The sequence below is a fragment of the Saccostrea cucullata genome, unplaced genomic scaffold, assembly GCF_032062105.1.
Source record: "Saccostrea cucullata isolate Sc308-1 unplaced genomic scaffold, CSIRO_AGI_Scuc_v1 ctg9486, whole genome shotgun sequence".
Taxonomy (NCBI): domain Eukaryota; kingdom Metazoa; phylum Mollusca; class Bivalvia; order Ostreida; family Ostreidae; genus Saccostrea; species Saccostrea cuccullata.
Window position 1 is genome coordinate 4,867 of NW_026937573.1, and position 27,578 is coordinate 32,444.

A 27,578-nucleotide genomic window follows, 5' to 3' on the forward strand; every position below is an offset into this window, starting at 1 on the left:
TCACTCTTCCTGTAGAGCCTGTGCTAAATCTGGCACGCTTGCGGGTTGGCGTTGACGTCTTTTTAACCGTCTTCCCAGCTCGTCCCACACGTGTTCGATGGGATTAAGGACGGGAGATCTAGCTGGAAATTCTAAGATGTTAACTCTATTAACGTTTAGAAAGTCCATAGTTATGCGGGCTGTGTGTGAACGTGCGTTGTCTTGCTGAAACGTCAATGGATTATTGACAGTCTGATGACGTCGGATCAGTGGAAGAAGTTCCGGACGTAGTACCTTATCAATATAGCGCCTGGATGTTAGAGTGTCCCTCAAAATAATCCAAGATGACTTGAAATTTTGATTGATTGCTCCCCACACCATAACGCCATGATGCATCATGCTGAATGACACAGTTTGCAGCGAAACGTTCATGAAGCCATCGGTAAATCCGTTGTCTGCAATCAGCATGGGATAAGTTAAATTTCAGTTCATCGCTGAACACTACATCACTCGAGTTTCGACGACTGGCAACCATATTCTATGTCCATATGAAGCGCAGTCGTCGATGACGTTGAGTAAAGACATTACCTTTCAATGGACGTCGACACAATATTCCATGTTCTGTCAATCGTCGTCTCACGGTTCTGGAATGGATATGTCTCCCATGACGCCCTATAACATTTTTCGACATTGAAACAAACGTCAAAAACCTGTCGCGCAGATGATGTTGCCTAATGAATACATCTTGACGTCTCGTTGTTCCGCGTGGCTGCCCACTTCGCGGACGGTCCTTGGCACTTTCTGTTGCCCGATCTTTCCTCAGCAATCTTGTTATTGTAGATTGGTGCACATTGAAGCGTCGTGCGATATCGTGTTGGTTTAACCCAGCGTCAACAAGACCAAGAATTGCATACATCTGTTGCTCAGACAGCCTAAGCATTTCAGTTAACGCTTGGAATGACGTCAACTTTTGATATTCTAACTGAAATGGTGTAAGTTGCACGTATATGTGACGAGAGATGAAAAAAAAATTTCTTTCGTAAACCACGTGAGTGACTTTAAGTAAAGTGAGCACGGGTGAGACGGGCTGAGTTACGGATGAGTGATTTCGTTTATCGATGCTATGGATACATGCCAAAATGTTTAAAACACAATACATAGACAAAATATTAGGTAATCAAAATTGTGAATTTGTTTTATTATACATTTTGATATTGGCGTTCTTAAGGAGGCTCATTACACCACTTTTTGATGACGTACTACACACCAAAAAAAATAAACCTCCATTGTGTCGACCGGTTTCCTCTGGGGACAAATTGTACAGGTACCTCTATGATATGACCCTGACCTTTTAAACGCTTTAAAAATAGATGAAACATGCGGTGTTATAAACAGTGAAAACAAAGTAACGGATTCATTATGCATGAACCAAGAAGAATGGCTTTTAAGCAGAAGCAAAAGAGAACAACAGTCAAATCTTCGCCAAACAAGTAGTGTCAATTTCATAGCAATGCAATGTAGCATGCAGTGAGCTCTATCAATGTTTGTATGGAGGAAATTCGATTTAAAATCTACAACCTTGTTGAAATTAAAAAAGTTATTTACTTGCACTATTTAATGTGTTGGTGTTAATTTAGATATTTGCTTTATTGATTTAAATGTATACACTGGCAATTTAAAGCTTTGTTCCGAATTTTAGATGTAATGTCAAACGTTCCTTAGTGTTTTGAGTCTTGGGTAATTAGGAAAGGTAACTCTTGAAAGTGGACTTTTTATACCAAATATTTTTTAACTTGGATTTTTCATTTCGTTTAAACATTCTTCATTCAATTTGACACATGTAATTCATTGAAATACATTTCTTGTGTCTTCAGAACTCATTTTCTTAATGTTTTATGCATAGGTTAAAAAGATAATGACATTAATTGTTTTTTAGGAGAACATTATTTTTTGTAACAAAATTATTATTAGGTATTATGAGATATTTTCACTGTGTGTACTTATCTTAAGAAGATGCCCATCATTTGACACTGAAAGTTCTGAAATTCTGTTAATAATAAACTTGAAATGAAACATTTCACTAAAATTAGACAAAAACTAAAAAATTCTATAAAAAAATTTATGATATCAATACTTCCATCTGGATATTTGACATCTACATTACAAGTGGTGCTGTATTGAAATCTAAAATAAACTGTTGATGTAATGAGCCACCTTAAAGTCTCCGAGTATATATGTATGTACAGGTAGGAAATAATAATAATGTGAAAAACCTATATTTCTACGGGCTTTTCGTCTCTCTTCTCAAAAGGAGTTGCACAGTGGCATTCTTGCCAAATTCTTAAGCCTGTCATTTTTTTGTGCCATTTTTAATTTAATATATATTATACACAAAACAAAGAGTTAAATTAAATCTCAGATTTACAAATTGTAACGATTCTTTGAAGAAGTTGTAACCCCAGGTTCGATCCAAGGTGAAAGTAAAATATTTTCAACTCTTGTCATTTTTGTTATCTATTGTGCTTCGAAATGAAATGTTTCAAACAGCAGGACTATTCTTTTTAATGACCAGACCAGGCAAATTTTTCTCTATATGAATATTTACCATCAAGCAACATCTTCTGATACATCGAAATAAAGAAAGATAACTCTAATTTTCTTACGACAAAATTATATAAACTTTATGATCGAAAAATATCTAAATATTTGTTCTTTTCTTTCGTTTTAGATATATGATATAAACTACATCACATCACTGACTTGATCTCGTCCATGGTATCAACCATCGGATGGTCTCAGCCCGCGACCTCCGGGCTTGGGCCGATAGCAACCGCTCGGGCTGATACCAGGGCCCAGATCAAAATAGTAGTGTGATATTCTTTACAACTCTGAACGCAGCATAAGTAAGGGAATTCGACGATTGGGAAGTTACAGTATTCCAGGTAAAATATGAAACAGATCTGTTAGTTGCGAAGTTAGAGATTTGAATCCCACTGTGGGTAGTGGACACCGGTCCTTCGCATTTCGATATATCGATGACATATTGTAAATTATAACAAGGGTATTTTCCATTCTAATGTCGAAACGATATATCCTGTTGAGCTTGAGATAAAAGTCTGTTTCTTATTTAGATATTTTACTTAAAAAAAACGTTAATGGTAATCTAACAACCAAGCCCAGTGGTAAACGTGATGACTTTTAACTTTTTGTATCGTCAACTTCCCTTACTTAAGCAGCAATATATCTTCATCTCCTGCATACGGAGTTTACATATCTCGGTTGATTAGATACGCAAGAGCATCTACGTATGAACAATATCTGCAAAGAGGTAAACTATTGACAAACAAGTAGATGAAACAAGCATTTCAGAAGGCTTGTTTAAAGTCACCATTTTGTATGTTCTATGGTCGATACAATGACCTTGTCAGCAAATACAATTTATCATTGATTCAAATGCTGACTGACGTTTTTCATACTAATGAGTTAGTCCATTATTTATACACTGAATTGACGACGGATGTTTTCGTCATTTCCCGATCATGACAATGAGCACACGAACGGTGGGTGTGACTGGTCGGCAGGGTATGCTCACTCCTCCATGACATGTGATCCCACCTAAAATGTTTGGAGGTCCGTGATTGCTCTCATCCTATTTTGTATTGTTTAACGGACATTTGATCTGGAATACTGTTCGTTATCTCCATATGTTTAATGTAAAAAGTAAAAGGAAATGCTTTGAATATTGAATCTTATATTAGAAACATGCATGCAACAAAAATCAATTATTTTTCTTAGGTGTAGAGATTCTCCTTAATGTAGGATATATGGATTATCTTCCTTTATCCATGGTTTCAGATCAATTAGCCATAATAAGCTTGGTAAAACCGAAAAAAATGACCAAAAATTAATTCAAAACGGTGCGAAAACATTAACCAATTATAGAATATCCTGCTTGTTTCATTGAATTATGTATATTGCACTAGTATGATTCTTTAACAGGGTGTTCCATTTTATCGACATTACAAGAAGTGTAGAATGACTATATTATTTTTATTAAATAATAAAATTTGCAAGGATTATTACTAAAGAATTTGATAAGTATATCAAAAGTCACTGTCAGGTTTGATGGAAATTAACATATATATTTGTAGACAATCAACAATTTATCAATGACATAAAAAGCTTTAATTCGTTAAATTGTGCTGAAGTATCTTAACATTTCTGTAGACTTAAGTATATATGTCTATCCACATATTACCTTAAAAAAGGAACGATCAGTAATAAAAATTCGTCAAATAAAACAGTAAAGTATGTGGACATAACGAAAAGATTTCAAGTTCAGAAGTCCATTAAACAATATAAAATGTTAATCTGGGGTCCGTTTTACTACAGAACTTACAACTAAGACCAAAAATTAATTCTGCAAATAACTTTTAAACTAACATTACTTTGGCAATGGTTTTAATCTTTTAAAAAGAATGTAATAAATTATGCAATGCAATAGCAATTTTGAATGGTCCTCATCATTTCTTACAATGATTTACATTCCAGTAAGAATCATATTTGAAATCGACCAAATAGAAGAGTAATATCTTTGCTGGTTACAAATAACCCTACATAAATAAGCTGTATATTTTTTTCTGTATTTTTAGCAGTGTTAAATGTTTTGTCGATTCATTGAATCCTTTTTAACTTCCTCAAAATTGTAACCCAAACAGTACATGCCATTTGTTTCAGCGAAAAAAGAAATCAATAAATCGAACCAACTTGAAGTCTTAATGCCATAATTTGTTATACTTTCAACTAATCTTTATATTGTACATATATATTTAAAAATGTTGGTGGTGTTTGAAATAAATATCAAATATTTACCAGTGCAAAGGGGTTCCTGCCAGTTCTGTAAGCACCCACTCCTACAGGTCCCATTTTTCTTGTCACAAGTTCCTTGGAGGCAATATCCACACTTGCTACTGCAGTTCGTATCAAAAAACCCGTCAACACATTCTAAATGATTATTTGTTTAATTATATGGACATTGCATTAAATTGTTTTCTACGTGTATTGTATTTTCTATTGTAAGTTTTAGGATAAAACCCGAGCGTCCCAGTTCCTACACCAACAAACACACACACACACCCTCCCTCACACACACACACACACCCTCCCTCATACACACACACTCTCTCTCACACACACCCTCCCTCACACACACACACACCCTACGTCACACACACACCCTCACACACACACACCCTAACACCCTCACACACACACACAAAATAGGAACAAAAAGAACAACAAAAGTCAATCGAAACAATACAAATATGGAGCAGAGCGAACAGAGACCTCTTGGAACGTCATAAATAGCTAGGATTTGGTGCCATAGTAAGCATGTCCTGTCGATCGCCATGTACTTTTGTCAGATTAAGTTAATGGAGATATCAAAATTGGATTTTATTTTATTAGTCGTCCATTTCTCTCTCTCTCTCTCTCTCTCTCTCTCTCTCTCAGTAATAAGTAGGATAGTGAAACAAATTATAACCAACGATAGAAAGAACCATGTTTTGGATGTATATAAATAAAAAGGAATTCATTGTTTATGTTTATGTATTACAAAACTTCTACCTTCACATAGGGGTTCTTTCCAGTTTGTTTTGCAGCCTTTCAAACAACTTCCGTCTTTCTTGCTACAAAATCCTTCGCGACAATTTCCACATTGGGTGCTGCAATTCTGGTCATAAAATCCGTCCATGCATTCTAAAGTTTTAAAAACAAATGTGCGATGGTGCCGTTATTACAATAATTTGCACCGTGTCTTACTTTTCCTTATAGGACTCTCATAAACGCGTTTTAAGTTGGATTGATTGATTATTGTTTTATGCAAATTTGGCACTATTTCAGCCATATATTGTCTATCAAGTTGAATTCCTAATATGTTAAAACACATGCTTATGAAATTTTTAGCTTATTTTCAAATGTACATATTTTGATAAATTAAATAGACTAGTAATAATTTTTCTTATATCGCTTGAACATATTTCAATGTAATTTATTATAGGATATCCTTTTAGTATAAAGTAAAAGTTACATCTTGAAAAACTTCAACATTTTTCTCATGTAATTCAGTTTTCGATGTTAATAATTTCCGTCAATTAAAGTTACAAACAATGTATGTTAGAAATACGACCATACACCATACAAAAGAGCTGACTAGAATATCAACAATAATTCAATGCTTAATAATGCATTTACCTTGACATAATGGTTCTTTCCAGTTTAGTTTACAACCAGATAAACAACTTCCGTTGTACTTGTCACAAAATCCCTCACGGCAATACCCACACTCGGTACTGCAATTCTGGTCATAGTAACCATCAACGCATTCTATGATTAATAGAAGTTGTTCTTTTAAAATGTCATGTTGAATAATAAAATTGACGAGAATCGGGAAAGACACCCACAGTAACTCAACTTGATTATTTATGATCTCAAAACAATTAATAAACAAGATTGAAAAATAAATAGTAGAATCTGCCTCACACATAATTGATTATTTTTAAAATTAGGAAATTAAGAAAAATGCAAAATATTTCTTATTTTCGTTAAAGCAAAAAAGTGCAACAATTGCAAGATAAATGGATATGATACATGCATTCATTAAATTAAATCAAATCGATTCATGTTTATATAATGTAAAATATAATAGAAATTAAGCCTTTCAGTAGTTTAAGCAAAGTTTACAAATATGTTCCTCGTCATTTTATATATACTGGACAAAATAAACTAGGAATCATACTTTTCACAAGTATAAATAATGGGAATGGCTTCCAGGGCTCATAACCTATATATATATGCATATTATGTATACAAAATGACAAAGGAAAAGGGGTATTTTCACTTTATGCATGGCCATGTCCTAATATCAATTAATTGACTATCACCCTCTTCTCAATTTCATATATCAAAATAAAGTAGACACTTGGGGTGCTTTCTATTCCTACAATAAAATTTCTTTTTGAGAATGTAGGTATTGCAAATAAGGCTTCGAGAAAATGCAATGTTCTTGCATTTTGCCCAAAACAGGGGTATTTGACTACCTTTACCATACAGCATTATATACATATTTTAGCTTTTAAAAAACCAGATGTTTTTTTTTTAATTTAAGAGACAGAGACAGAGAGACGGTTAAACTTAAGAGAACAGCAGATTCCACCTGTTCCATTGGGTATCAAACTTTTCCTTTTTACCATTCTTATAAGAAATAATTTTTTGTGATTCATAATGAAATTTCATTTGTGATCTTGTATTTTTTACATTAAAGGTTTCTTTGTCATGTTTGTGCATCTTGCAGAACACTGTATACATGTAAATAGATGTATATTAATCCAAAGAAGTAATGTTATTTGATTCTTACAGATTTGAAGTTAATATTTTCTGTATATTCTGTATAACATATTAAGTTTTAATATTTTTCATTAATACACAACAAGATTGCCACTTTTCCTAAGTATTACATGTAAGAATAAAAGTAAAATTTGTGAGAGTGCAAGGATGTGTCAATCAAACCCATCCAAAAAATTTAAAATAAAATTTAAGTTTCAAAAACTTTCAGATGAAATAAAAATTTTAATTTAAATTATATGTGATATACAGTAAATATTAACTTCAAATCTGTGTCCATGCACCTTTAAATTGTGTTTTACTGTAGACCGAGCTTAAAACTCTTCAACATAAAATCAAATTCTAGAAAAAAATAATATGCTTATACAGACAGATACTATAAAAATTAAAAACCTTCACAAATATCCTCTTTCCAGTTTTCCTTACAGCCAGAAAAACATCTTCCTGTTTCTTTGTCACATTTTTTGTCTTCTTTACAATGTCCACATGGTTCACATCGTCCGTTGAAATCATAAGTCCCCTTATCGCAAGCTGCTGATATTTTTATTATTCATCAGATATGCATAAAATGTTTATTCAAGGCATAACATTATACATTTATTGATAAGTTCGAGGGCAACATGCGTTTTGTCGGACCCAAGAAGGCAGACAGTGAGTTTGGTTCGAGGGTCGACAAAACGCATGTCACCCAAGAACATATAGTCAATTGTTTTCCCATTAAAATTTGATCCTATACAAATCTATACGAAAAAATTCTAACTTTTCTAATGTTTTGCTGAGCGGGCATAAAAAAATCGATGTTGGACCGCTGAGTGACATGTTCGACCGGTCGATGAAATGTTGGATCGCTTACGTCACAGAATGAGCGGAGCTTAATCTCATTTTCATTCGTTGGTGTTCAACAGTGACGGACCTGATGTTACACCATGGAAAATAGTACGAAATACACGTATGTCAAAATAATATAAAAGGTATAACAAAACATATACTGACTGAGTTCTAGGGCAAAATGCGTTTTGTCGATCCTCGACTCGAACCAAACTGTCTGCCTTCGGCTTAACGGCCTCAAGCAGACAGTTTGGTTCTTGGGTCCAACAAAACGCATGTTGCCCTCGAACTCAGTCAATAAATGCATGTATAATGTTTTGTTATACCCTACAGTTTTTTGACATACGTGTATGAACACAGTCAATAAACCTTTTGTTATTGTCTGACGTCACGGCGTCAGACAGTACTAGATTTAACCAGGGCTTATTTATGCAGTCGTTCCATGAAATTGTTTAGATAGTTCGATGGTGGAAATTTCGATACATGCATAATCTCCAAAGACGCATGAGTTCGTCCCAGGAAGAAGTGAGATTTTATTTACATTACTGAATGATCGTGTGTAAGTAAATGTAATGATTAAGTAATATAATCCGTGCTTTCAATTTTGATATTCAATATGTCTGCTTCAGTCCTCTATAAAAATGCCTTATTATATAGATCTCACTGTTTTGTGTTGTGTATCAAGATTAAGGCATTTTACATGTTATGGTTAAATAATTGATTGCTTATTATGAGTAAAATTATACCTTGACATTGAATTACTAGTACCTAAGCATCAGGCACGTGGTCAAATATTTTCTCTTAGTTGCCCTGCTCCCAGTATTGTAACAAGAGGCCCACGGGCTTTATAGGTCACCCGAGTATCATGTAACAGCTTTCCAACAATTAAATTTGGTTCTGTTTTAAACCAGAGGCCATAAAATTCACAATTTTGAAAAAGACACCATTGCTTATCATAACTATAAACTTAGCATACTTACTCTATTTACTTATTACCCAGAGGTAGATCAGTATAAAAAAGAGAAAATGCACTTCCACTTTATAAACAGTTGTGCACCCCACCCTAAAGGAACCACTGACCATGGAGCCATGAAATTCACAATTTTGGAATAGGCACTCTTGCTCATCATAACTATGTACTTAGTTAGTTTATTTAATACCCAGAGGCAGAGAGAAAGTTTTTCAAAGAATTAATGCATTTTCACTATATAATCCATAGAGCCCCGCCCTAACACCAGAACCCCTGACCCTGGGGCCATGAAATTCACAATTGTGGAATAGACACTCTTGCTCATCATAACTATGTACTTAGTTAGTTTAATACCCAGGAGCAGAGAAGAAGATTTTCAAAGAATTAATGCATTTTCACTATGTAATCCATAGAGCCCCGCCCTAACACCAGAACCCCTGACCCTGGGGCCATGAAATTCACAATTTTGGAATAGGCACTCTTGCTCATCATAACTATACAGTTAGTTAGTTTTTATTTAATACCCAGGAGCAGAGAAGAAGATTTTCAAAGAATTAATGCGTTTTCACTATATAATCAATAGAGCCCCACCCTAACACCAGAACACCTGACCCTGGGGCCATGAAATTCACAATTTCAGAAGAGGTACTCTTGCCCATCATAACTATGTGTACTACTTAGTTTATTTAATACCCAGGAGCAGAGAAAAATTTTTTCAATGAAATAATGCATTTTCACAATATAATCTATATAGCCCCGCCCTAGCACAAGAACCCCTAACCCTGGGGACATGAATTTCACAATTTTGGTAGAGGATTCAATGGTGATTACATTCATGCTAACAGTTTGCCTGCTCGATGTCTAGCAGTAAAGAAGAAGATTTTTAAAGATTTCATTAATTTTAGTGGTTTTGGCCCCACCCCTCAGGCCCCAGGGGGGCAGGGACCATGATATTCAAAATTTCTGTTTCCCTTCATCCATAGATGCTATATACCAAATTTGGTTGAAATTGGTTGAGTGGTTGCAGAGAAGAAGCTGAAAATGTTAAAACACGACGGACGAAAACGGATACCGTAAATCTGGAAATTTTTGCTGTAGATAAATTTTTAGCAAATTTGCGAGTTCATTATATTCGCAAAAATATTTTTCTTAAAAATAAATTACCAATAAGAAAATGTAAACAAAGCAGTGGTAATTCGCACAATTTTGAAACGTAAAAATTAATAAACACCATTTACACCCGAATTCGCAAAATAAAATCGACGTAAAAATTTCCAGATTTACGGTAGCAATAGGTCACCTTAGTGACTCAGGTGACCTAAAAACTGTTCATACAGTGCCTGAGAAAAATGCAGTGAAAACAGAAAAAATGTTTTATTCAAGTTTGCTTTTAATTCTTTATTGTGTGAATAGATTTGTATGTTACTTCATCACTCCTATCCAACGATTTGATTTTGGACGATATTACATTGTAAATTAGTTTACATCTTCTTGTTTCTTTTCCCAGATGCTTCAGTTCAGAATTTCAACAATCAATTACGTAACAGAGTAAAGTAGAGAATCATTGTAAATCAAATGGTTTGGGAAGCAATAAAAGCTTTCAAGAACAGCAGGGGAATGGTCAGCATGTGTAACGCTATGCCAAGATTGTTATCACCAGGGTTAGGGTTAGAGTTATACGCGCCCATTAAGTGGTCAAAGATCTTCCCATTGATGACATCATTTACAACCTTAATTTTATTCTGTTTGTTGAATAAAAAATCAGTTAGGTCATTTAACATATAAAACATTTCTTGAAAAAAGCTGACCTGGGATCTTGAAACATCTTCAGCCTAAGTCGACCAAAATCTTTATTTTATAATAAAATGTAGTAAAAGTCAAACAGACCAGAAGGGTTAGAGATATTTGTAATATTGTTTCACAGAGATGTTTTTATGTGCAAATGAAGAAATAAATTCCATAATTAATAAATATTTTATCGGCGATTAAAAATTTCACTCAAGTCTTAGTTTGTTTTATGATCCTGGTGCCAGGAGCTTCAATTTAAAGTTCTTTGTACATTATTGTATACAGTATTGATTACGCATGGTCTATTGCAGATAAATTATCGAACGAAAGAAATTATATAACATAATATATTATTTTTTTCCGTTGTATGAATTTTAGCAAACCACGTCAGACAAGCTTTTTAGGAAAGCCAATACTTGTACCTTTTACTTTCTTTTAAGATAAATGAGTAACAATCGTAAATGTGATGTAAATTTTGTTCACCAGCACTGCAGTTCTGTCGAAATCCAACGAGTGCAAATAAAACATAGCTGGCCCCGCCCACCCTGCGGTGTAAGGGTTCTAACATATCTCATCGAGAGGTCTAACATCTCTTTCTGTGGTCTAACATCCATTTTTATATGCCCGCTCAGTAAAACTTTGGAAATGCATATTTATTAGGACATAATTTTAAAAGGTCTAACAAATGCACTTTCCATTTTTATGCGCCTGGATCAATAGATTCGTGGTGCTTATTGTTTTTGTCCTGCCGTTTTGTTTGTCTGTCTGTTGTCAACTTTAACCTTCGCAATAACTTTTAAACTCCTAGAGATATATAGAGACTTCATATTTGGTATGCATACCCCACGAATAAAGCTCTTTCAAATGACTCCAAGGTCAATGACTTTTTTACCTTGACTGTGACCTATATACTAAAAATAGTTTTTTCGAACGTTCACAATATAACTTTTGCACCATAGAAGATAGATACTTCACATTTAATATGCATATTCGAATATTTTAATTTCTTTGAAATAACACTAAAATCAATTACCTTGTGATCTTGACTGTGACCTGTATGCTAAAAATAGCTTTATTGAACTTTGTTGCCACCGGGCGCATTGTGTTTCACAAACACGTTTTGTTTTGATATTTAAAACTTTAATACTTCTTTTTTTATCCAAATCAAACTTACCACCACAACTAAGAGATACATCACTTGGATCAGAACAGCCATAAATGCACGATCCGTTAAAAACATCACAATGTTTGTCTTTACACTTAGAACTGCATTCGTCACTACATCCAAAACTGTATTTATTTTGTTCACAACCTATAAGATACATGTATACAGAAGCCCAATTAGATCTATCAAAAATATATTTCAATTCCACATTATATATCATAGAATTTCTTAAAGTCGAATTCACTGCAAGCCAACTATTATTCGCATGCTAGAAATATGTTAAAGATTAGTTAATGGTCTTCTTTTACTCGTGAATTACTAGTATTTTTGCCATAAACTTTTTATTTTGGCTTCTCCTTTATGTAAATTTTTGTCGCAGATATATTTAAATCTAAAACACCACGAATAAATGTCACTAAAAATCGTCATACTTCTTATCTTAATTTGGAAGGAAGTAAATTTATTACAGTTCACCCCGGAGGGGTTGAATTAATCAAATACTCTTTATTTATTTATTTATTTTTTTTTTTTACTTCTCAAAACCAGAAAGTGCAACTTACCCATTACTCTCACTTCGCATATTTCTACAGATGTCCTAAATTTTTCCCCACAGTTTGACATAAATCCATTAGGTCTTTCGTTAAAAAAGGCTACTCCTTGTGCCAATTTATTCACAGTTATGTTCTGAATCGAGTTTAGACAGCCTGACATGGGGTAATGATGATAAACTTCTCTCCCTGTGTTCCCGGAGGGAGGAACAAACAATATGTCGTCATATATATAAATAGAATAACCAGTTTCCCTATCTGTTGCTAAAACAGAAAGACATTGTCGTTTACAATGAGTTTTGGTATTAAAGACCATTTACATCCCTGTCACATAAAAATGCAAAGGTGGTCGCAGTAGAGTCTCCTACAGCACCTTGACAACGCTGCAAGATCTCCACTAAACGAAATAGATTCGCACGTGATCTCCTTAACGCCAGAAGGAGGCGCGCACTTCGAGCATGCACAAGGTATGCGCCGTGTGAAGACAGTCTGATAAAAACGAAGAGGAAACGTAGTATGATCGCCGTTGAAGCGCGGTGAGATATCCAACAACGCAATGGGAGCTTCGTATGCACGCCTTGAAGACGCACATAATCACAGCAAGAACGCAGTGATAGTGGAATGCGCTTCCAAGGAAACCTTGCAGAACCTTGGAGGTTTCTATCGCGTTTTGCGGCGCTTCTAATGAGATTAATGTTCTTATTTTTTAGACTGCGATAAGACAACGACAACATGGAGTTGTCACTAAAATCATTGCACTCTCTTTGCGTTTCTATCTCTTCCATTGGCGATCACAAGGCGTTGTTGAAGCGTTGTCAGCCAGCTCACGAAGCAAGAGCAATGACCTCTTATTTGATCAGCAATGGTCAAGAGCATGGGAGTCTTTAAGTAGAATTGTTAAATGGAAAGAACAAGGTACGGATTCGATACAAAACGGTCCTTTATTTTTTTTTTAGAAGTAACGTAAGAAATTAAAATTTATCTTTTCTGAATTATTAAAATTCCATACAGTAAAAACATACAGATCTATTCTTCCAATATGACATCCTTAATGCTAATTGTTACACCATAAACTTGTTCATTTTCTCCTTTTTTCTTTTAAAGTTGCAGAAGACATCAATTTTCGGTGGAATTTTCTTTCAGAAAACATATGTAGTACATGCATCGCCCACAGAGACATTAGTATCTTAAGGAAAAATCAGAAATGAGTCATTTTGAAGCTTTTCTGCATAAAACTTAAAAATGTCCATAATTTCCATAATGGTCTTCCTTAATATTCTTTAAGATTTATCATATCTATCAACTAAACTTTTGTTAAAACCCTTTTCATAAATTTTCAATAACATTGAATTTTAGGGCAAATATCTTTTTCTTACACCAGAACTTATTCTATTATTTCAGTGGAGTAAATGTGTTATTACTTCAAATTGATTACAATTTTTCAGTGTGTTCATTTTTTACATTCATAATAAAGACAAAAATTGTACGCATCCATCGCAAAGAGAACGTCGTGAACGCGAGATTTTGTTGAATCGCAATTTGCCACGAGAACGCCGTAGAAACGCGTCGGTCGCCTTAGGGACGCCGTTACATTGCGAACATTTTACAGATTTTGTGCAATTTTTCTGAGATTCTAACTTGTTCGTTTTGAATCAGTGACATCACCTATTTGCATTTTTTTATACAAATGCATATATATAAATACCCCGGCTATTTGGAAACTTATTGATTTAAAAACCTATTGTTTTACTTTAAGATCAATCTTTATCACAAAGACGGTAGGAGCTAGGCAATTTTTGTACATTTGTATGTACACAAAAAGAAAAACCATAGAAAAAGCCTTCCGAATAATGTAAAACTACCGAGATTTCCATTTTTCCTACTTCGGACTGTCATTTCCCGAGAATTCTTCATACCATATTTTATTGATATATAATTATATAAATTTCACTAGCATTTTTCTTGAGAACATAGTCAATAAATGTTTTGTTATACCTTTCATTTTAATTTTTTTGACATACATGTACTTTGTACTGTCTTCCATGATTTCACCTCAGGTCCGTCACTTTTTCAAGAACACAAACGAATGAAAATGATAGTAAGTCCAATCTGTGACGAAGGGGGTCCAACATCTCATCGACCGGTCCAAGATCTCACTCAGCGGTCCAACATCGATTTTTTTTTATGACCTCTCAGCAAATCATTAGAAATTGCGGTCTTTTTCTCGTAAAGATTTGTATACGAACAAATTTTTTCAGGTATAACAATCGAATATGTTTTATCCCATGTTTATCTCTTTATCCCGTGGGTATAGCTCATGTGATATATATCGTTTTCGTATCCCACAGTTGTGACATCACAATGGGTTTTGCGTTAGCGTAATGAAGTAAAATATGCAGAAAATGTGTAAAACATTGAGTGTGAAGTAATAAACATGGGATAAAAAGAATCTCCCATGATTTGTAGTTGGATATGATTTTTATCCAACTCGTTGTGTGTTTTTATACCCTCGTCAAGGCTTGGGGATGAAAAAAAAACACGCAATTCGTTGGATAAAAATCCTATCTGATTGTGAAGTATTATACATGGGATAAAAAGGATCTCCCATGATTTGTAGTTGGATATGATTTTTATCCAACGAGTTGCGTGGTTTGTTTTTTTTTTTATCCCCGAGCCTTGGCGTTGGATAAAAATCATATTCAATGTAACGCCGTCGAGCGGTAAACGGCTCTATTTAAATAATCCAAGTGCGAGATAACTCCAGTTTTATTAATAATCCATGTGACCTTAATTCTCCAACCTCTAAAGCATACGCTTTAGGTTAAATGAAACGCAAAATAAATTATTTACAGTTTATTTACATCACAAATATATCCAAGTTTCACACATAATAAATCACTGGCCGGACTGCACTTTTTCCTACATGTATATCCCGTAATAGAATTAATAAGACTGACTGCCCCTAAGCATTTACTCGACCTATATATATACATAATATGCATTGCTCATGAGGAGCAATCTTTTTTAACGGGGTCAGTTATGTAACGACATTGCTCGCGCGGAGCAATGACATGTAAACAAACATTGCGTAACAGTAAAACAGAATAATACTACAAGATACCGTTACAACTCCCCCCTACTTAAGCTTTTGACTCCGATCAAAATTTATGTACAATATAAAATACGAAATGATTACCCCTATTATAATACATGTAAAACAGACAATTAAGACATAATTTAAATTCAAATATCAAACATACGACTTAATAATATAACTCTAAGTGCAGCCAGTTCATTATAAGCAATTTTTATAAACACAAACAAATCAATAAAACTTTACGCATAATAAGCAGTCAATATATACAATTAAAGCATGACAAATTTTCAAATATTCACAAGTCTGTTCATCAAAATATTAAAGTTCTGCTCATACGGAAATGTCGCCTTTCACAATCCGAACATGGCCGTCTTCGAAATGTTTCGGTACCTCCTTCAGGATTTCATTAGCCACATTTGGAAAGTCAATATCATCGGGGTTAAGGTCTTCTGAATAAACGATATGAGAGTCTCTGCTTATTTCTTCCGTACCATCTAGGTTACGTTTCACTGTCTTATGTAACACCAGACAAATTGTTGATCTCTGCGTGAGATCAGTGTCCCGATGTTCACTGTCACGATCACTGTCACAAGCACTCGTTTCTGGTTGGCTGTCCTCGTCTATAAAGATAACTTCCCGGGTGTCCGTTGACTCGTCTTCCAACATCTCGACTATTCGGTCACTAGTAAAGTCTGCACAATTATGGAGAATGTCTTCTACCAGAGATTCGTCGATCTCCGGCAATTCTGATGCAAAAGAAATATCATCCAGATAATTCACATTGGTCACATCAGTCTCTTGCACGTCACAGTAAGTCTCATCGTTCTCATCGGACGAAATGTCTTCGTACAAGTCGCTATGAACGTAGACAGGTTTGGTGGCAGAGGATAGTTTTTTTTGCAATCAAAACGTTTGACTGACGGTTTACTTAATATTGAGCCAGCCTGCTTTTAAAATGTGCATTGAAAAATTTTAAATTCCCTCTACATGTAATAATAGTATGATGTAGTCCCTTGAGAAATTTGAAGCTTTTAGGAATAAAACATGTACAACTTACATAATGAGCCCTAAAGATGGCGCAGGGATAATCTCAAAATTTCATGTGAATCAAGCCTATTTTCACTATTTCGCCGCAGTCGCATCTGCTTCCAGGCCCGTGCTGATGACCTAAGCTACCACACAAATTGCAGAATAACATTTGTACATACCAATGAACAGCAAGAGATATGGGCTCAACCACCTCGTTTTCAAGCTACAATTCATCCTGTGAACCCACCCCGCTTTTCTGGTGAAATACCGGTAGAGCGAGTTTTGAGCTTAGTTTCGTATTTCTAGTCCATATCCCCTATACAGTAGTAGTGACACTAAAGTGTCATATTTCAATAAAATATACAAGGTCACCAATTCCCTCCAAATGCACCCATAAAATATTCTACCTATAAAATTACCTATAATATGCATTCAAACCTCAGGTTTCTCTATTTTTTCTATTTTTTGACCAGTACTTTATTCGAAACTATCCTCTGCCACCTTTAACTTTCAAAGTTTGTCTTGCAAGTAATAAACCTTGCTCAATTCAAAAAGAACATGCAATTCTGAGTAAAAATATACCAAATATGTCTTGATTCATTGAAAAATAAAAAAGTTATGGCCAAATAAGAGACCTCACCAGTTCTCGGCCAACCACCTTAACCCCATATTGTTTCTTACACATAAAACAAATGCAATTCTTACAACTCCAGATGATCAATATACCATCAAAAAAGTGTTAAATAGTAATTTTAATCAATTTCAAATACATTTATATGTAAAAAGTCAAATACAAAGAGCACATCTTGGTGAAATGTACTCACATGTATCACATACTCCCCTATTTTTCATGTTCTATGAAATTCCATTTTATCCCTTTTTCACTTGGTTTTATATACCTATAACTTCTTTGCAAAGTTAAAACCCCTTTCAACTTTCAAGATATTTATCATGATATGCAAAAAAAACCCTTGCACCACATTCTAAAGAAAAAGTGTCCAGGAAATGGCAGTTCAACACCTACCCCTGCAGCCATTTCTTCAGTGTAATGAAAATGCACTGTAAAAATCTGTTTGTCCTAAATGAATTCTTTCTAAGTGTCTGATATTTCCTTTTAACAGTTATGAGTAATCAAATACAAACATTTCATTCTCCTGAAAATTAAAAGTGATTATTCTGTCCATCCTGGGCAATTGTGGGCAGATTATATGGGCCTAGCAGAATTCAATAATTACATGAAAATGCACATTTTCTTGCTATTACTTCAATAAATATGCAATACAAACTCTTTGTTTTGTTATTATTCAAAGAAAAATAGTCATTTTATAGCAAACCATTGAAAAATTTAGATTCTGTCACATTTAAATATAAATAAATTTAAAAATTGAAAGGGGGGGGGCATATTTCATGAAAATATCAATAACAGAATAGGTTAAATTTGGAAAAATAAAGCAAAAAAAGTTTTTTTTGTACTATATATGGTTAGGGTTAGTGACATTTAGGTATGCTGACAGATTTTTATTTTCAAAATAATTATATTTAGTAAATTAGGTTAAAAAAATGGCAAATTTATGTAATTTCAGTGATATCGCACTAATTAATACACTTAAATTTTAATTAGATTAAATTAATTAAAGCAAGACAAGATTTTAATTATGCGACAATACCCAAAGTATCAAATTCAAACAATTAATTTATTCTCTGGCAAAAAATGCCTAAATCTTATATGATTTATTATGCTGATGGTTCAAAGTCTTTAAAAATGTATGCTGGAAAAGAGTAACCCCCCTAGCTTTTTAGTAAATATACCCAATTGTACAGATTTTAAATAACAGAAATAAAGTATTCTTTTAATTTGGCATACATAAATAAACCCTTTTGTATAAAAATCAGACGAAAATTCACATTTCTAAAAATTGATGCATTCTTGAAGGTGGCAGAGGATAGTTTTTTTTGCAATCAAAACGTTTGACTGACGGTTTACTTAATATTGAGCTGCTTTTAAAATGTGCATTGAAAAATTTTAAATTCCCTCTACATGTAATAATAGTATGATGTAGTCCCTTGAGAAATTTGAAGCTTTTAGGAATAAAACATGTACAACTTACATAATGAGCCCTAAAGATAGCGCAGGGATAATCTCAAAATTTCATGTGAATCAAGCCTATTTTCACTATTTCGCCGCAGTCGCATCTGCTTCCAGGCCCGTGCTGATGACCTAAGCTACCACACAAATTGCAGAATAACATTTGTACATACCAATGAACAGCAAGAGATATGGGCTCAACCACCTCGTTTTCAAGCTACAATTCATCCTGTGAACCCACCCCGCTTTTCTGGTGAAAAACCGGTAGAGCGAGTTTTGAGCTTAGTTTCGTATTTCTAGTCCATATCCCCTATACAGTAGTAGTGACATTAAAGTGTCATATTTCAATAAAATATACAAGGTCACCAATTCCCTCCAAATGCACCCATAAAATATTCTACCTATAAAATTACCTATAATATGCATTCAAACCTCAGGTTTCTCTCTTTTTTCTATTTTTTGACCGGTACTTTATTCGAAACTATCCTCTGCCACCTTTCCTGGATTCAAAGAAGTCATCACGCTCGACTCGTCTCCGCTTTGAGGGCATGGCTGCTTCTAATTGTTCACAATTCAGTTTGTGAACTGAAGTCAAGTGTCTTTTCAAATTAAATCTTCGCAAAAAGGGTCTCTGGCAATAACTACACTGTAAACTATTTACATGATCACTATGTTTCTCTTTGGTATGCTGGTGAAGATTACTGCTGGTGCTGAATGTCTGTCCACAAGTTTCGCACAACATTTGTCGAATGTTTATTTTCTGAAACGGATGGGGGTTCTTATAGTCCGTCCTCCTCGGGTCATCTTCGTTCTTGGTTCTGATTGGTCAGCTTCCGAATTGTCTGTTCTCGGGGGCGGAGCTAGCGGTAACTTCAAACGCCACCGGCCTGGTCCAGACGCGTGCCAATGTTGACCGTCTGGTGTCTCGCCACCCTTGTATTCCGCTGTCTCGCTGGTTGTATAGCGGGACTGCTGTCGCTCTCCGCGGTAGGGTTTGATGTTGTCGGCGTGCACTGTGACGGGTTTCGACTGTTTTGAATGCTTAATTTCATAAAGCACATCACTTAATCTTCTCATTATTATCCATGGCCCAGTCCATTTTCTCGACAGTTTTAACTTTTGTCCCTTATCAACTTTTGGTTGACTTCTCCGTACTAAATCTCCAACTTCATAATTAGCTTCACGCACGTTACGATCAAAATAATTTTTCTGTCTCTGAGATGCTTCTTTCGTAACTTCCCTTGCGTAATCATGAATTGTGGAAAGTTTTTCCTCTAAATCGCGCACATAAACTGCTCTGTTCGCATCTTTTTCGGGCGTTTTCATCGCTTCATTTTCAGTCAGAACATTTATCGGTAATTTGGCTTCTTTACCAAAAACTAGTCTATATGGCGAAATCCGTGTAGTTTCATGCGGAGTAGTGCTGTACGCGAGAACGATGCCATCCACAAAACGGTCCCAATCAGTTTGATTTGCATTAATGTACTTAGACAGCATGTCTTTTATCGTTCTGTTCATCCTCTCTACCATTCCGTCTGACTGGGGATGATATGAAGTACGCGTTTTGTCAATTTGAAATAATCGGCACATTTCCTGGAAAAGTTTACTTTCGAATTGTTTTCCTTGGTCTGAGTGAATAGCTCCAGGACATCCGTATCTCTTAATCCATCCTTTAAACAGGACCTCGGCTACCGTTTCAGCTTCCATGTTCATGAGTGGAAATATCTCAGCAAATTTTGTAAAATAATCCATCACTACCAGAATGTAAGAATATCCATTATCTGACTTTGGGAATGGTCCGGCTAAGTCCAGTACTATTCTTTGAAAGGTTTCACCACTCAGGAAAGTTTTCATACGCGATCTCTTTTTCCGAGGCGGATTTTTCCTCTCTTCACACACATCAAACGATAATACGTAGTCATGAACGAATTGTCGCATCCTAGGCCAATAATAATCGGAATTCCTGACTTTTTCTAAAGTCTTTTTGACACCCATATGACCTCCAACATTAGAGTCATGGAAGTGCCATAACACAACTTGACGCAGTTTCCGTGGTAGACATATCTTTAGTTCCTCACTATTATTTGAAATCCAGCGAATACACAGAACACCTTGATCAATGCACAATAAATCCCATCTTGAATACCAATATTTGCACTCGAAGTTTTCACATGACACAGCTGATAATGGCGGTTTTTCATTCTTTTCCATCCAATGGAGAATAACGCGCATTCCAGGGTCATTCTGTTGTTTCTCTCGAATATTTTTTCGGTTTAATGACTCCTCCGGTTGTTTCCGAATCTTTGCTCGCATTGGTCTATTTGTTCGCTTCTTCTTCACAGGAGAAATAACGGCACAATCACTTGATTTTTCAGAGTTCGTGTTATCCTTAAACAATACACTTAAATCAAACACGTGATTGACACTTCCTTTTGAATTATTCCTTAGTTCGGAAACGTGAATATTTCTGAATTTCACTTCCTTCACTTTTCTCACGTTTACACTGTTTACATTTCGATTCACAAGAAACACGAGATAATGCATCTGCATTTCCATGTCGTTTCCCAGCCCTATGTTCAATTTTAAATATGTACGGTCCAAGTCGCTGTAGCCACCGCGCAATTTGTCCATCCGGTTCTCGGAATCTACGAAGCCACACCAAGGATCCATGGTCTGTTCTAAGCAAAAACTCTCGACCAAGTAAATAGTGCTTAAAGTCTTGAACAAAGTACACAACAGCTAGCATTTCCTTGCGTGTAACACAATAATTTCTTTCAGAATTATTCAACACACGGCTTCCATAGGAAATCACAATTTCTCTTCCATTCTGAATCTGCGATAACACAGCGCCTATAGCCTCGTTGCTAGCATCAGTGTCTAGTATAAAATCACCAGCATTCACATCGGGATATCCAAGAATAGGTGCAGATATTAATTTCTGTTTCAAAACTTCGAACGCTGTATCACATTCTTGCGTCCAATTCCATTCTTGATTTTTCCCAGTAAGAATATGCAGACATTTTGCGGTTTTAGCAAAGTCTTGAATGAATCTCCTGTAATACGCTGCTAGTCCTAAGAAACTTCTAAGTTCCGTTACATTGCTCGGTGTTTTCCAGTTTTTCACAGCTTCTATTTTTGAAGGATCTGTTTTAATACCCTCCTTTGAAACGATATGTCCAAGAAAGCTCACTTCCCGCCTAAAGAAATTGCACTTCTTCGCTTTTAGTTTTAGGTTTACACTCCGCAATCTATCTAATACTAAACTAAGATTATCTAAATGTTCGTCAAAAGTACGACTGTACACAATAATGTCATCCAAATATAAGACTGTTATATGCCACTGTAGTCCATTTAACGCCTGTTCTATAACTCTTTGAAACGTTGCCGGGGCGTTGCATAATCCAAAAGGCATAACCGTATAATGGTAAAGGCCACCACGAGGTGTAGCAAACGCTGTTTTCTCCTTATCCTCCTCACTCATAGGAATTTGATGGTAAGCCATATTGAGATCTAATGAAGAAAACCATGTAGATCCATCGAGGGAATCGAGATCATCTGCCACACGAGGTATCGGATAAGCGTCTTTGATGGTATTCGCATTTAATTTCCGATAATCGACACAAAGCCTCCAGCTTTTGTCCTTCTTCTGGACTAATACAATAGGAGCGGACCAGGGACTGTTGGACTTCTCTATTAATCCCTGTTCTTCTAATTTCTTGATTTCCTCATCCATTATTTCCCTCTTGAAAATAGGTACCCTGCGCACTGGTTCCTTAAGGGGAATTTCTTCCTTTAACTTAATGCGATGTTCCCCAATCGTTGCACGCTCCACTGGTTTGTTTGGGTCTGCAAACGCGTCCACACGAGCTAAGAGAAAGTTCTTAAACTTTGCCGCTTGCTCTTCAGTTAGATTTTCACTCGCTTCTTTAAAAACTTGTTCTAGATGCTCTGGCAATTTGTCGCCTCCTGACATTACACCACACACTTCCGGGGTTTTCAATGTTGACACAGTTTCTACAGGATCAAACACAGCTATGTCGGTACACTTCTGTACATAAACGTCATGGTCATTCGGATTAAACACGCGCACAAAAATATTATTTTCACCACGTGTAGATTTCACTAACTCTCTTGCCACAGCTAACCCATGATTATGTACAAATGATTTTAGAGGTAACAGCACCCCATCACAAGCATCTACACTACTATCGAATGTAGCCTTTATAATACTCTCATGATGAGCTGGAACAACACTGTCCTCCATGCTAATAATATAATATCCCCGCAAGACTTCAGCATCTGAATTAAGGTTGCACACATTAGATACATAGTTCCATTGACACTGGAATTTAGTGATAAAATCTTGGCCCAGTAAATTACATTTTACGTCTGCCACAAACACTCAAAATATCACTTGAAGTCCTTGAAAAGAAAGTATCATTTTTGCAGTTCCCGTAACTTTCAATTTTCTTCCGTCGGCTGTATTAAATTGCTTTTTAGCGCGCTCCAGCACAGGTCTGTGTTCTGGAAGAATGTTCCAATAAACCTCTTCTGTTATGAACGTGTTCATTGCACCAGTGTCAAATTTCCATTCTAACGATGTGCCTTCCACTAAGCCATCTAATCTCATTCCTGGTTTTCCTCTAATTTCTATAACTCCTTGATTTTTCTCGTTAGACTCGTAATTCAAGTGCAAATTTCCAACATCTGTTTGAGTTGATACTGCAGGCATTTCTACACTGCTATCATCCTGACGTTGTTCCTCTCCTGTACTAGGCCGCTTAACTAACTGCTGTGCCGACACATGGCCTACTGCCTCGACACTCTTAAATTTAAAGATTTCTGGGGGGGGGGTTGGCTAACAGCATTTTTTCGCTTTGGACAGTCTTTATACAAATGCATGAAGAATTACAGCCATAACATTTCTTCAAAGTTTTTCTTTTGTCCTCAATATCTGGATAAGCGCGGTACGTTTTCCTGGTCACTGGGACTTTTCCCTGAGGGGAGAACTCGCTAACTCTATAAATGGGTCTTACAGGGTTGTTTTCCCTGTTTCTTAAATTCCGATTCTCTGTCATACGAATGCATTCCTCCTGCATCGCAGCAGTCACTGCTTCCTGTAGGCTTTTTGGTCTAGTGCGCTTCACAGCTAAGCGGAAATCGTCATCATGATTACAGTTGTCCATAAAAGTTTTAAGACTAGCTTCTTCCACATAGTCTCGATTTCCAGGGTGAGCTCTTCTATACAAATCAGCTATCGCTTGGCCAAAATCTCGGAACGATTCTGTCTGGAGCTTTTTCCGCATTTTTGCCTCCACGATATAGCTCTCCTTCATCGCAGTATGTCCGAATCTGTTGTCCATTTGTAGTTTAAGTTGGTTATAGTTCCCTATAATATTATCTGGTAGTCCATATGCGATTGCTTCCGCTTGTCCACGGAATGTAGTAATAAGAACTCTTCGTCTCATGTCAATGGACCAATTATTTAACGCAGCAATATTCTCCAAATATCTCACAAATTCACTCCACACCTCTGTTCCTTCTCCTTTGAATGTGCGTTTGACCTGAATGTTTAATCCCCGTCCTGGCAATCCAACTTCCTCATTGTAACTTCCGGCTTCCTGATCTGGTGCTCTATCCGTTGAATTATTCCGCACAGTGCTAGTTATCCGTCCACCATTACGCGTAGTCCTTTTCTGAGTAGATTGACAAATTTTCCAAACAACAGCACACACAATCAAGCCTAATAATGATATTCCAATATTTCCCAATGCCTCATGTGTCAAGCGTGACAGTAAATTTTGAGGAATGTAGCGAAACACTCCTAACACAGTCAAAACGAGGGCAAGTATTCCACTTATCCAAATTGTTATCCCTGAATACCACGTACTCTCATTCTGCGCTTCCGTGCAGTTCTCTCCATTCACAATTCTATTCTGTGGTGATTCCGTATTGGCAACAATCGGAGACGGTAATTCACTTTCAAAATCCTGTAATAGATTCCGCCTCACAGAAGTTCTTGGTCTTGGAGTAGTTTGTGGAAACTACTAGGCGAAGTAAAAGTTAAATCCATATCTGCTGGCGAATGTGTAGTGCGATTACCGCCTTGAAACATTTTTAAGAAAAGAGCACAGTGCGTCAAAAGCACAAAAATCACAAAGGGATCCAGATTGCGAATTCACAGAAATCACTAATTATTCATCCTAATCCGGCATGCACACGACGGACACTTGTAAAATCTCCTCACAGTTTTTCCATTATCCAGAATATGTTGATTTTCACTTTTCAGAAACATATTAAAACAATTCGGACACTCTTTGCGTAAATAGTAATTCTCAATTCGCACTAGTACTAATTTCCCAGAGTCATCATAGTCATAAATATGTGCCAGTCTTTGGGGTGGAGTATTTCTGAAATCCATAATTAGTAAACACACACATAAAAATAATAATCCGAGCAGTATCACTCTATTCCGTTTTCCTTCCAAACACTAGCAACTGTTGATATGGCCACAATTTACGCATCGGTATTTAAACACAGAAAGTTCACAGTTTTCACAACAAATAAACATTTTTCTTTGGCCTGACTCCGTGGAAACTCGTTTCTGCATTTTTCACACACAAGTTTGTAGTTCTCCAGATCAACTATAGACTTACGATATCCAGATCCGTTCTTGAAAATCGTATAACACGTAATGAACGAAATCCTATCCATCCTCATTGGTAGAAATCACATAATAAATAAATGTCACAGAAAAATAAATAAATAAAATCACCGAAATAATATCCAACTGGAATAAAATCCCACCGTTGCCACCAGTTGTAACGCCGTCGAGCGGTAAACGGCTCTATTTAAATAATCCAAGTGCGAGATAACTCCAGTTTTATTAATAATCCATGTGACCTTAATTCTCCAACCTCTAAAGCATACGCTTTAGGTTAAATGAAACGCAAAATAAATTATTTACAGTTTATTTACATCACAAATATATCCAAGTTTCACACATAATAAATCACTGGCCGGACTGCACTTTTTCCTACATGTATATCCCGTAATAGAATTAATAAGACTGACTGCCCCTAAGCATTTACTCGACCTATATATATACATAATATGCATTGCTCATGAGGAGCAATCTTTTTTAACGGGGTCAGTTATGTAACGACATTGCTCGCGCGGAGCAATGACATGTAAACAAACATTGCGTAACAATAAAACAGAATAATACTATAAGATACCGTTACACCAACTATAAATCATGTGAGATCCTATATATATCACTTACTATAAAATGAATAGGCCCTATGTAATTAGCTATATATAATATGACCTATTGGATTAGTTGGTATCGCGTACTTTATTTATTAAAATATTCTTTATTAGTTATTCATTGTTTTTGAAGAATTTTTTTCCTGGATAAAAAGACACATACCCTATATTCAAAAGGAAGTAAATGTCCATGTATTCTCTTACCTTTTTGAAATAAAAGTTACTCAAAATAAAAAAAAAAAATCAAAATCATCAGTCTGTAGAAGAACTTTCTTTTCTAAAAAAAAAAAAAATGCTTCGTCAGAAGATACTTACTGCCAGATCTCAAATATTTCCAGATACGCTATATTAAATGTTCTTTGTAACCATACTTTCCACCATACTGTTTTGTAGTATTTAGCATATTGAGCAATAGCACATGATGGTTGGTATGTCTGATTTGTATTTCCATCAACTGCCTTATCAGCTTCCCAGTCGTCTTGGTGAGCAATGACATTCCATGATGCATTTCCCTGTAGATGTTGCCCAGGTGTATGTGACAGATTTACTAAAATCAGATTTGACACTTGTGCATTTTTTTTCAAATCTTAACGTTAACATCAATAATAACCAGCGCTGAAAAACATTACATTCTTGTTAATAAGATATTAACCGAAAGGCCAAATTTTAGAAAGATAACTCCGTTTTATCTGCTTTTTATATAGGGATAGAAGTCAAAGATAGAGACTAACCAAAACATTTTGTTTTTGATACAAAGTGTACGAGAAAAATCCAATTTAATACATCCAACAACATTTCTGCAGTGAGTCAATTTTGTCGTTGCTGACTATTTTCATCTTGCTGGTGGACTGTGTATTAGTGGGTTATATACTCCACTAAAATAAATAATGAGTCCTGGAAGAAACGCTCGACTCGCATTTGATAAAAAATAATTTATCCCCATAAGTTGTAGGACTTTGAAAATATTTCTTCCTCTCAAGTGTCTGAGAAGGAAATATTTGTTCTTTTTTTCATTGATTGAGTAATCAAATTTCTATGTATTCAAATCATTTTAATCCGAGTTATGCCATTTAACTCTAAAATTGAGAACAGCAGTTTAAAGTTCATGATAACAAATGTTTCTATACGCTGAACAAATAGCCTTAGTTATAAAAATTTCCGTGTGTAAAATAGCATTGCCCTTATCTTTCTTGGTCACTAGTGGTCCAATAGAGCAATTCTAACTTTTAAAAAAATTAATTCGTTTTCATTAGTGTTATTTTTATGTAGACAAGGAAGTCATGTTATACAATATGGCTTATCTCTACCTGTTATACTGAAAAGATGCATGGAAAATAAAATGTACAGGTATCGTTATCAAAGTATAAACGTAAACGAATTTTGTGTTATATATTTTATGCATGTAAAGTCCTTTTTTA

At 35.4% G+C, this 27,578-nt stretch overlaps 2 protein-coding genes across 2 annotated transcripts; both read right to left on the reverse strand.

Annotated features, from left to right (window-relative positions):
- LOC134248424 (scavenger receptor class F member 2-like) lies at positions 1-26,701 on the reverse strand. Its single transcript, XM_062730832.1, has 7 exons — positions 26,476-26,701; positions 12,692-12,943; positions 12,141-12,278; positions 7,774-7,911; positions 6,232-6,363; positions 5,605-5,736; positions 1-434 (listed from the first exon to the last, which is right to left on the reverse strand). Exons 2-7 carry the CDS (start codon positions 12,840-12,842, stop codon positions 1-3), a joined length of 1,125 nt encoding a protein of 374 aa, XP_062586816.1. The 5' UTR covers positions 12,843-12,943; positions 26,476-26,701.
- LOC134248423 (uncharacterized) lies at positions 16,107-17,474 on the reverse strand. Its single transcript, XM_062730830.1, has 2 exons — positions 17,446-17,474; positions 16,107-16,632 (listed from the first exon to the last, which is right to left on the reverse strand). Exons 1-2 carry the CDS (start codon positions 17,472-17,474, stop codon positions 16,107-16,109), a joined length of 555 nt encoding a protein of 184 aa, XP_062586814.1.
- Positions 26,702-27,578: the final 877 nt, after the last annotated feature.